The sequence below is a fragment of the Apis cerana genome, linkage group LG3 (genome assembly GCF_029169275.1).
Source record: "Apis cerana isolate GH-2021 linkage group LG3, AcerK_1.0, whole genome shotgun sequence".
In the NCBI taxonomy this organism is placed as follows: domain Eukaryota; kingdom Metazoa; phylum Arthropoda; class Insecta; order Hymenoptera; family Apidae; genus Apis; species Apis cerana.
In genome coordinates this window covers 12,353,041-12,365,209 of record NC_083854.1, presented here as the reverse complement: position 1 = coordinate 12,365,209, position 12,169 = coordinate 12,353,041, and the positions used below count along the sequence as shown (strand labels likewise).

Below are 12,169 nucleotides of genomic sequence, written 5' to 3'. Positions count from 1 at the left end.
TGTGCTTAAGCTGTTACAACATCCGCAAAGAATTTTTTAAGAAGGTATATTATTAATTTCTTAAATTTATCTTTTTTAAAATATTCTTGTTCTGAAATTTTGTGAAATGTTGCGTTGATTTTTCGTATCTATATTTTTAATATTCACGAAAAAACTGAAATATGTTTTTATGTATATAAAAATTTTACATTGAAATCTAAATCATAAGAGATGTTTATAAAAAAAAAAGAAAAATAAGATTTTTATTCAATTCTTTAAGGAAAGGACAAAAATCGAGTTACCATCTTTGGGTAACTTGTGCCATGTCTTTTTTTTTGCTTTTTTCTTTTCTTACGATAGATGACGCACGTATATAAAAAATTAGAATTTATGCGTGGGTACTAGATCATCATTTACACCTATTTGTTCAAAATGTTACTCAACTGTTGAAGTTTTGAATTATTATATAATATAGTTTTGAATTAAATATATAAGATTAAAATTTTTCTGACAGAATCTTGAGAAATACTAAAAAAATTATTACATTCTTTTTTTTTTTTTTTTTGAAAAAATTTTTTCGTATTATTAATTTTTTTTACTAAGATTAATTACTAAGATTATTAAATGAAATATTTATATATTTTTATATAAGTATTAAATATATATATATATATACACATTATATTATTATATATCAAAATATTATTTTAAAAAAGATTATCTTTAATTTTTCCTTTTTAATTCTATTAGTTGCTTATGATAGAAATTAATGAATGTTTTTGATATAGAAACTATGGAAATCATTAAGAAAAAAATATTGATCCGCAAAAATCATGGCAAGAGAATCTGCTAACGGGTTTGATATTTTTGTATGTTAATATATGCATTCGTGAATTTTGCACATTTTCCATTTTTCTAATAAAATACTTTTATTATGTTTATTATAACACTTATTTCTTAATTATATTTATTTTCATTGGTATTTTTATTAAAATTTACCAACTCAATAATAATATCTTATCATTCATTGAATTTATTATTTATAAATTTACTATCTTAATTACTATTTCAATTTAAAATTTTCGATATTAATTTAATTGATATATGTTTAGTATATATTGTTCATTTATATATTATTTAGATCTACATTTTATTTATTTAATGTATAATACAAGATGCAATTATCATATGAATAAAATCGTATTATCTTCAATTATTGAACGTGAATAAACTCGAGAAATAAATATAGTTAGCGCAATGAAATAATTTAGTTTACATAAAGTAAACATATTAATAAACACTCTTTAATAACACAAACTTTAATATACACTCATTTTATAAGCAAATATAAATACATATCAATAAATTAAATAACATTTATTATCAAATATGTTATAAAATATTTATAATAATACATCAAAAAATATATCTATAAAAATGACAGTATATATTTATAAAAATAAGAATTATATAAATCGATATTATATATATTTTTTATATAAAAAATATTACAAATTTCATTAATAATATTATTCACATAATTTAACATTTTTATTTCTATGTACAATTATTCGCATTTAAATATCAAATAAAATTATTTGATTGCTCATTTTAATCATTTTTAATGTCTATTGGACTAAGAATTTTTAATACATATTGTAATATTTTAATTAAATCTTCTTCATTTTTTTTATGATCTACATTTAACAACGTAAATTTACCTAAAGCTTCTTGTATACTTTGAGAAAAACCAGCACTTCGTATAATTAATTTTCCTTTCTGATTGTTAGATACTAAAGACCATAACATAGAACCTGCTATTTTAATTTCATCTAAAGAACCATTTTTAAATATATCATGTAGTACATTAATGAAATCCACTGAAACATTTTTATTGTGTTAAAAGTAATTTAAATAATAATATAATGCGATACTAAGATGAATTATATATTAATTTACCTGAACTAAGTAATCGCGGTCGATTAGTCATGTTAAACGCAAGATTACGTAATATGGAAATTGCAAGAATTCTATTAGATGATGAAGAGTATTTTGACAATTGCAATAAAACATCCAACCCATCAACAGCCTGAAAAAGCAATGAATTATTCATAATTATATGAAATAATGAATAATAATTAATTTACATATCAAAGAAATAAAAATTTTTTTATGATATTGAGATATGAAAATTTAAATTATATATTAGAAATATAATTTTACCTTTGGGACGCATAATTGACCCTCTTCGTAATAAGTAAAATCAATTAAAAATTCTAAACAATATAATTCAACAAGTGGCCATGGTTTTGCCCGTTTCGTCGTAATTGGATGTATTTTCGTAAAAAACTGTAGGAGATTACTCTAAGAGATTTAAATCAATAAATAAATGTTATTTTTTTGAAAATAATATATGTAAAATATCAAATTACCTTTGAAATCGATACTCTACATTCATGAACATGTATTGCATTTCGCAAAACATGAAAGCCAAAGTGTAACTTATGATTATCAAAAGATTGACCTGCTTTATCTATTTCTTTACAAACTAATTGTATAATAACATGTATAAGAGCAAGAGTATTTGGAGTTTTTCTAAGACCTGTTCCTGGTAAAATAGTTGTTAATGTCAAAGATTGCGCTGCTAAAAAATTAAAATCATTTAATGATTATTCATTTAATATTTTTTTAATAATAATTTAGTAATAAATGTATAATATTTAAATTTCAATACCTGTAGAACATTTTGTAGTGTAGGTTGCTAGCAATTTTAAAGCAGTAGTTGTAACTGTTTTATTTAATGCAATCCAAGCCCATAATTTATGTAATACATCTGCTAATCCAGATTTCATCAAAACTTCTTTAACATCTATACTACCATACATAAAATTCATTAATAATATTAAAATAGCATTCACGTCGTATAGTAATGGATGAATCTAAAAAAATAAGGAAAATTTTTTATTGCAATTGTCAAAATGATACTGGAAATTCTATGTCAATATATGAATAATATTTGCATGTTTTTCTTAAAATTATAATATTAAGGAACTCTTAACTGATTATTGAATGATAATGATATCATATATATATAAATTACCTTTTTTTCACGATCTGTTTGATTTTTGAAAAGTTCAAAAGGTTGTATATTCAATCTCACATACAATTCCTTTAATATCATTAAAACTGTTTCAGATAAATTTTCTCTTAATGCAACTTTTTTGGCTATATTTGATACACACAATAAATTAGTGAGCGCGCTTGTGATCAAATCCTTATCATCATTTAATTTTTTATTTTTTTTAGATTTATTATAATTATGAGCTATAAATAATTGTAATAAAATATTACAAAGCTCTTCACTCATAATAATTTCTTTTTTTTCAACTTCACAATCTGTTATTTTCTCGGAAATTAAAGGGATATTTTTATTTTCATTTGATTTTGATGAATATATATTGACGTTTTGTAAAGAAAGTTTATTAACATCAGATATAATTTCTCTCAAATCATTTCTGTTGCCAGTTAATGATTTAATTGAAGGAGTATCTATTATCAATTGTAATGAAATATTACTTTTTCCTAAAGAATCTTTTTGAATTTCCTGAGAAAGTAGAAATGCGAGACAACTTATAGCACTGATACGAAGTTCTGGACTAGAATCTTTCATTGCAATACAAATAGATGAAAGTACAATTTCTGGACCACATAATTCTAAAGCAGTTTGAATTGATTCAAAATGTTGATTTTCCGTTAACGAAAGTACGGCTATAAAATTGAAAATCTCAGTCCAGAGCTTATTTCGTAAAGATATCAACTCGGATGTATTATTACCTGCATATTATTACGTCATAATAATTTAATTTATATTGAATTTTTTTTAAAAAAGTTTGTCAATTTAGATTTTTTACTTACAATATAAATCATAGTTTAAAAAACAAAACAACTTGTAAAGCGAATCAAGAGAAAAGTTAGCTGCAAAAGTATATTCATTACTATGTGTAATACAGTTTGTTAAAACTGTACAAATATTAATATACATTTCTAATACATCACAGGAATGTGTTAAATTCTTTTTATTTTCCACATCTTTAGGAATTTCATTGATACATCTGAAAGATTATAAATATAAATCCTAAAAAAGTATTAATTTTAATATAATAAATATTATACATGCTCTAGATTATACATATTTAATTACCCAATTAAATATTTGTCAATAGAATGCTCATAAATTTGATGAATAACTTCTTGTTTTCCTATAAATATTAAATTATTCAATAGTCTACATATAGCTGTTATCAATGATGGTGTTGCTACTAATTGTAAATAATTATCTATGTCAGTAGTTGATCCTCTGGCGGAAACTATAAAATATAAATATAAATTGATATTTATATTTGCAATTTTTTATTTGTTTATAAAATAGTTATAATAATTAGAAAATATACATACAAGGTTGTAATTCATCTTGACAATTATACAGATGTGAAATTGTACGCGATACCATTGACGTACAACTTGATTGCATGCTATGAATAGATGGGACTTTCCCAGTTTCTTGTTCTTGATTATTCATATGGTCACAGTCCAAAGAAGTAAACATATAAATACTAGAACATAACACACTTATTTCGTAATAAGTGTTATTTTGTTCTATATATATTAAAATAGAACTTGCTTTCAGAGAATCCATCTAAATAAAACATTATATAATAATAATAATAACAAAATAAAAATTTATATTTAACTTAGAAATAATCTTACATTATATAGTGGACTCATAATAAATTTATAATAGACAAAATTTACTTACATATTGAAAAATTATAGAATTGCAATTTTTCACTAAACTACTGAATGCACAACAAGCTTGTTCTCTAACAATGCATGATTCTTCTCTACTAGCAATACATTGAAGTAATGTCTGACATAATTCGCTTGGTGCTAATGCTACAGAATTTAATAGTTGAGAAGCAGTGTGTAAATTATTCATAAGTCCAGCTAATAATTGTAAAGCAGATGCTCGAATTAAAGGATCTCGATTTTGCCATAACATAGGCAACCAATTTAACGTACGATCTTCTTCATACCAAAATTGCGCAAAAATCTGAAAATATTTATAAATATTAGATTTTTTATGATTCTATTTATATTGATTATACTTACATTTTTATTAAAGTTTATTTGCATTTGATATAACAAATGATTAAGACATATAATAGAATTTCTAGTTATGGATAAACCCATAAAGCTAACTGTTCCAGCTCCATGAAAAGATATAATTAGTTCAATCAATGAGTTTCCTAATGATATTAATAAATTTTTATAATCTATCCAATTACACTTTCCAATTAAATATGTTAAACACGTTAATAACCAATCAAGATAAGCTGTAATGAAATAATAATTTATTTTATACAGGTTTGCAAATATTATGCAATATCATATAGAAAAGAAATTCACCTAAATTATAATAATGTTGTTGATCTCCTAAACATAAAGTAGAAATAATTAATTCAATAAAATGTAACCAAACATTCTGATCTTCCATAGTAGACTTCTCAGTTTCTTCTACAGCTGAACATATACGAGCTAATTTCAATATAGATTGATGTATATTTTGATTATCTAATTCCGAGTTTTTTAATAATTCACTCAATGATTTAGTTATATTTTTCATTATTTTGTAAGTCCATGTATACTTTCCTAATTTATGTGAAAACATAAAATTATTTTTATTATATTTTAAATAATAATAATAATATAATATAAATTTTATTGATTATTTAAATTTTACCATTTTTTGTAATATTGATATAAAGTTGTAGAAAATTTAAAACTTCAACAAATAAATCACAGTCTTCTTTACTTGCAGGCTGTGAATATAAAAATCGTTCAAATGTTCGTTCCCAAGGTAATAAGCTTATGTCTTTTATTTCTTCATATTGTTGCATCTTATAAAATTTTATGTACCTAAAAAAATGATTAATTTGAAAATAATTGTTTTCATTGAAATAGAATTATAAACAATTATTATATAACAATTATTATAAAAATATTGTAAACAATAATCACATTGTAAGATAATCAAGTGCACATGAAACTGAGTCATGAGTAGTTGAATTTTGTATATTATACAATTGTTGTTGACAGCAGTAATAAGAAGAACTAAGACGTAAAACTAAAAATTCATTTTCTTGAATTTTCAGTTTTTCTGATACATCAGAATCATAAAGATTGTTTAAATTTTTCCAAAGTACATTTATACCATTATGCCATTCCCATATCCAATATTGTTTTATAAATGTTAATGATAATGGATTATTGTCGTGAAGAACTGGATAACAAAAAAAGTAAATTTAATAAATTTTCTAATAATAAATTATATGGTAACATTTTTAATATTAATATAAATATATATAATTATTAAATTTAAAATTTACCAGATATATCTGATCGTCTATGTCTACTTATTTTCGAATGTGATTTACAAATAAATGGTAATTTCATCTTAGATATAACAATATAAGGTAAAGCAATATTTAATTGATTATAATTTTCTGTATATTTTTCACTCAATCTTATAATGTAATCATTATAAAGTAATATACATAATAATTGTGAACCATCAATTTTAACACATTCATTATTTGGAAATAGGAAAAGACCTAAAAAATATTTTTCGATTATAAGTAATTTTAATATTTTCATTTATTTAAATGAAAATTATTTTATATACTTCAATATTTTTGTTATACTTACTTCTAATTATATTCGAAAAAACATTAATACGAGTAGATAAGTCTTGACGTATAGAAGATTCCGAAGATGCTAATAATTTTAATATAGTAATTATAGGAATGACAGAATCTGGATAATTATTATATTCTTTTTCAACCTAAAAATTAATATCTTTTATAAAGAATTAAAAATATTATTTGTATAAAATGCAAAAATAAAATTATAAAATAAATTTTACCAAAGCACTATTAAATATTTTTAAAATTAGTGGTAATCCATTTTCAGTAATAAACAACTTGTGTAAAGAAGAATCTGTAAGCATGACACTAATTTGCACTAATGCTGATTTTCTTATTTTTGGATCAACATCTGAATCATTTAACATTTCAAGTACTGATAATAAATTACTTCTCTGTAAAATTAAATATATTACATTATATTATATTATATATAAAATTTTTAAGTTTAAATGTATTTATATAAAAATATATAACCTGATAATTGCCTTCAGATTTTTTAAAAGATGTTTGACGATCAAATATGCAAAGCGAATTAAATGGTAAATCATGTAAAGATGATAATCGTGGTAATTTTTGAACTGAATTTTTTTCTTTTTCAAGAAGCCAAATCAATCTACAAATAGCTTCTTCTCTAATAGTTTCTTCTGATGAAAATAGGAACCTTAAATTACCTTTTAAAACCTTTTAAATGAACATATATTTGATTATAATATTTTAAAACTTTTATATATATATATAAAATATATTCTTTCAATAATACCTCAATAAATGGTAATTGTATGTTGGTAGAAACATCAGGATCAAAGATTTTTGTTACACATTGACCTAAAGTTGTAGAAGAATGAGCATAACACTGTAAAATAGGCAACACTGGTACTATTACTTCTAATGATTTTAACCATCCATTTTCTCCCATTTGTAATCTTCCTTTTAAAATATAAATTAATATTTCTTCAGACATTTCTCTGATCTAATAAAAATATAAATGATTTTTTATAAGTGTATTATTAAAAATAAAACTTATTTATAAAATTTTATTTTACCCTTTTATCATCATGTGTAATACCATAAGATACAATTTCAGTTAACACAGATGATTCAAATAAAAACATTAAATTTTCCCAGGATAACATTTCAGTTCTATATTCTATTCCTAGAATTTTTTTAGTTAAAGCATGACATTCGAGATATGTGATATACTGTATATCTGCATCTGCATTTGCTAATAAATTTAATATTAATTTTGTAGCTAATTTATGATCTTCATCATTTAGAGAATACCTTGAATATTAAATAAATTATATTAATGTAATAAGTAATAATCTTAAATTAGTAATTTATAAAAGATATATACTTATTTATATTTTGTAAAAATTCGATAGTTTTTTTAACAATGCTGAAATTTTTGTGATAAGATAAACTTAATTTTGAAGAGTATAACATTTTTAAGACTTCTGAATGAGATGAATTAGATTTGTTTTTTAATAAATCTATAATTGCTTGCATTGATTTCATTATTATTCTTAATTCATCAAATATTTTAATATACATTATTTCATCAGAATCTTGAAATTGCTATATGAAGAATAATGAATGATATTTTTTAATTTTCATTATTATCATAATTATTAGAACTATATTATATATAAATCTAAAAATTACTTACACGGCCATATTCTTGTAATATAGAATGTAGTTTTGGATATAAAAAATAAATAGCAGCATCTATTATAGCTATGCATATTGATGTTTTAAGAGATTTAGGAAAAATAATATCTGCTATTTCCAAAGGAACAATATGACTTAAAAGTTTCATTGTAATAGTTATAAGATGCAAATATGTTATCCTGAAGTCATCCATTGTGCTATAGTTTCCAAAATATTCTATAACATCTCCTAAGATGCCAAATAATATTTTCATATCTTCAATTACTTTTAAAGCAATATCATCATTACAAAGCCAAACATTTGGCATGATGCTAATAATAAGTAACTCTACTAATTCATACATCAAATCTATTATGTATTTAATGTCTCTTAATAAAAATTTGGAATCAATAGAAATACTTAATTGAGATATAACATGTTTTAAAGTTTCAATGCAAAAAATTGGAATAACCATTTGTTGCAATTGTAAAATAGAATCATCAATATTATCAGATACACTTTGACTTCTTTCACTTGTATCCTAGATAAAATATAGAAGATTAAAAATTATAAATATTTATGAAATTTTAAATTTTAAATAAATACTTACAGTAGATTGATATGCTTGATAATTAACTTCTGGGAATCCCCCATCGGGACTATCTCTTATTTCAGAAGGAGAATAAACATTATTGCTTAATTTTTCTGTTAATAACTAAAAAATATATATATATTGTCAATATATCATGTTATCTTTAAATAATTATTTAATTTAATTATACTTATTTACTTTTTGTTTTTTATTTGCAATGCATGGTTCACAATAATAATAAATTCTTAGTCTTAAAGAACGTGTTAATTTATGAAGTGTTTTTAACACCATTGGTACAATACTTTTAAAATTAGTATTTTTTGCATTTATACTAGATTTTAACAGATTATGCAATATCTGAAATTTTATTTCATATTATTAGACATTAATAAATATTAATCGAATAAAAAATTAAAATATTTATATACATGAACAATAGTTGGTCTTTGAAGAAAAACTTCTGCTGGAAAATCCTGCATCATTACATTTGTTATAAATTGGCAAGTATGTAATATAAGATTTGTATCTAAATTATTATTTAGAGCATCTTCAACTGCTGCTAAAACACCTCTATCTGAAGCAACTAAAGGTTGCCATGGCATGATTAACCATTTAATACCACCTTCTGTAGCTTTGGATATTGGAGTTCCATCTCCACATTCCAATGTTAAATCAAATGGTACTGTACTATAAAATAAATATAATACATTTTTATTTGTATAAATTTGTTCAATTGTTATAATTTAATTATTATATCATGGAAAAAATATTTAAAATATTTACTTATTTAGAACAGGAGTAATACTTTGAGACAAATGGTCTTCTTTTGTTTGTATTTTGTTAATTTCATTATATTCATAATCTTTTATGCGTGTCCTATGTCGATCATAATCAATAAATCCCATTTTTGGAGAGCTAGGATCCTTGAAAAAATTTGATATATATTTCTTTAAAATGTTTTTTTTGAATTTACAAATATTATTAATCAAAGTTTTATACAAACCTTTATAGTTTCTGATTGTAATGATATTGTTTGCAATTTATCTGAATTAAGAACTGCTTCTTCAATTTCATTTAATTTTTCATACCATTGTGAATCTAGTTTTCTTCTTAATTCATGTAGCTCATTTTGAAATCTTATTTTACCAAATGCATTTAAATGATTTTTATCACTTATCTAAAACATATAATAATATATATTTTAAAAATAAAATTTTAATATAATAATTCAAATTTTTTGCTATTGATTTTTATGATTTAAAAAGAATTAAAAAGAACTATATTTTTAGAAAAAATTAAATATATATTTATTATAAATAAGTACCTTTAGTAAACGAAGTAATAAATCTAAAACTTTTTGTGTTTGTGAAAAGGTTTCAAATGAAAACCAATTAAATAATTTTGTTATTAATTCTTTCCTTACAGCATCACAATCACAACCAAAACCAAGATCGTATTTTGAAATAATATTATCTAATGCTCTCAATCGTATTTCTTCAATATTGTGACCTGAAAAATTAAAAGAATTTTTTTTTTTTAGATTATATCTAGATAGATAAAATATTTGAAAAATTTATATTTACTTAATTTTTTAACATGTATTGCCGTTATTCCACTCATGTTTGACGTTAGATTAACATATATTAAAATTCATGTTTTAGGTTAATTTTTCTCACTATTTTGAATATTCCACCGCCAAATATTATGAGCATTATGGGTAAATTTAGTCTTTGTTTATATTCTTATATTATAAATGAAATTAACTATAATTTTATAATATAAATTATTGAATAATTTATAAATAATTTGTTTTTCATATCCTATATTATTTTGCTTAGAATAAAATTATATTTATACGAAACATATATTAATGAAAATGTAACTTTAATTTATTCGCGTATTTGCGCCATCTATCGATGAAACTGTGAAAATAAACTGAAATGTATTATAAACTCATGTGCTCATCTATGTATTTCATTATTTAAATTTCCCGCGCACGCGCAAATCAACGACATATTCGTTCAATCGAATTTGATGCAGTATCAACACGATATAACATTACTTCACTAGAGAAGAAGCAAGTCTATGTTTCGCGATTTTCTTCCAGGGCGTTCTCATCTAGAATTTCTCATTGAGATATTGATTTTGAAACTACTTTTAGGAATTTACTGAATTTTCATACAGGGAAGAAAATAAATTTATTTAATTATTATATTATTATTTTATATTATTTAATTAGAGATATCCATTTTTTTCTTCAATTTCTTATTCTTTTTGATATTTAAAAAAAATTTATAATTTACATATTTTCATTGTTTTAGATAAATAAAAAACAATATAAATATATTTAACGTGAATAATTACAATAAATGCTTTAATAATTACAATAATGCATATTTCAAATTTGCATTTTCCGTTTTTGTCTTCGATTAAATTTTATTTAATTTATTATCTCTTAATTTTTCAAATTTAAAAAAGATAAATAATTTGAGGTAAGGTATTTATAAGGTAATAATAAAAATACATTCTTAATATCGTCAATTTGAGATCAAGCACAATTTGTTTATTCTTTTTTATTTTTCAGTTACTAAACATTTTTCATTCGACGAAACTTATATTTACTATATAACAAGTATTTTACAAAAAAAAAAAGAAATAATTCGTTAATGTGAAATTTTTAAAAATTAAAATTTAAAACGTATGAATAAAAATTATATAAAATACTTTTTATAACGACATTCGTAACAATTTTTGTCTCTAATTTATAATAAATAATTATTGATTATTGATACATTTGTTTTTATAATTACGGCAATAAACAATAAACGGCTAAAAACCAAGAATTATCTTAAATATAACTGAACTAGTAAAATCGTATTAGAACGTACTTAACAAGAATAATGGAAACTGGATCGTCCCAGATCAACGACATTAAGAAGACAACGATGTTTCGAAAGGACTGTTTAATCACCTCACGAAATTTCAAGGATAATAATTCGAAGCACATGCCTTCCGCTAATGGGGTCGGTGTGTAGGTATTACAATCGCATTAATCTCACAACACTGATTTAGATAATTATGTACACGTTATTTAACTGCATATAAACGTACAAAAGGGATTAAAACTAATCATCGAATTGTTGGTAATCGTCTCGGGAGCGTTTCATCCTCACTTTTTTTCACTTTA

At 22.2% G+C, this 12,169-nt stretch overlaps 1 protein-coding gene across 2 annotated transcripts; it reads right to left on the bottom strand.

Moving 5' to 3' along the window:
* Positions 1-1,282: 1,282 nt before the first annotated feature.
* LOC108001122 (rotatin) lies at positions 1,283-10,842 on the bottom strand. 2 transcript variants are annotated; one of them, XM_017061984.3, is made up of 29 exons: positions 10,566-10,842; positions 10,307-10,491; positions 9,986-10,159; positions 9,766-9,905; positions 9,411-9,669; positions 9,181-9,339; positions 9,001-9,105; positions 8,410-8,931; positions 8,098-8,318; positions 7,787-8,024; positions 7,504-7,713; positions 7,218-7,424; positions 6,962-7,135; positions 6,745-6,880; positions 6,426-6,650; positions 6,058-6,319; positions 5,780-5,955; positions 5,446-5,688; positions 5,149-5,372; positions 4,796-5,089; positions 4,435-4,675; positions 4,181-4,346; positions 3,895-4,091; positions 3,080-3,813; positions 2,714-2,918; positions 2,412-2,623; positions 2,203-2,343; positions 1,939-2,068; positions 1,283-1,859 (listed from the first exon to the last, which is right to left on the bottom strand). In XM_017061984.3, the coding sequence occupies exons 1-29, from the start codon at positions 10,600-10,602 to the stop codon at positions 1,591-1,593; spliced, it is 6,486 nt and encodes a 2,161-aa protein (XP_016917473.2). In that variant the 5' UTR covers positions 10,603-10,842; the 3' UTR covers positions 1,283-1,590. The 2 variants fall into 2 exon arrangements, with proteins under 2 accessions (XP_016917473.2, XP_028524136.2); XM_028668335.2 differs by having other exon boundaries at positions 2,412-2,620.
* Positions 10,843-12,169: the final 1,327 nt, after the last annotated feature.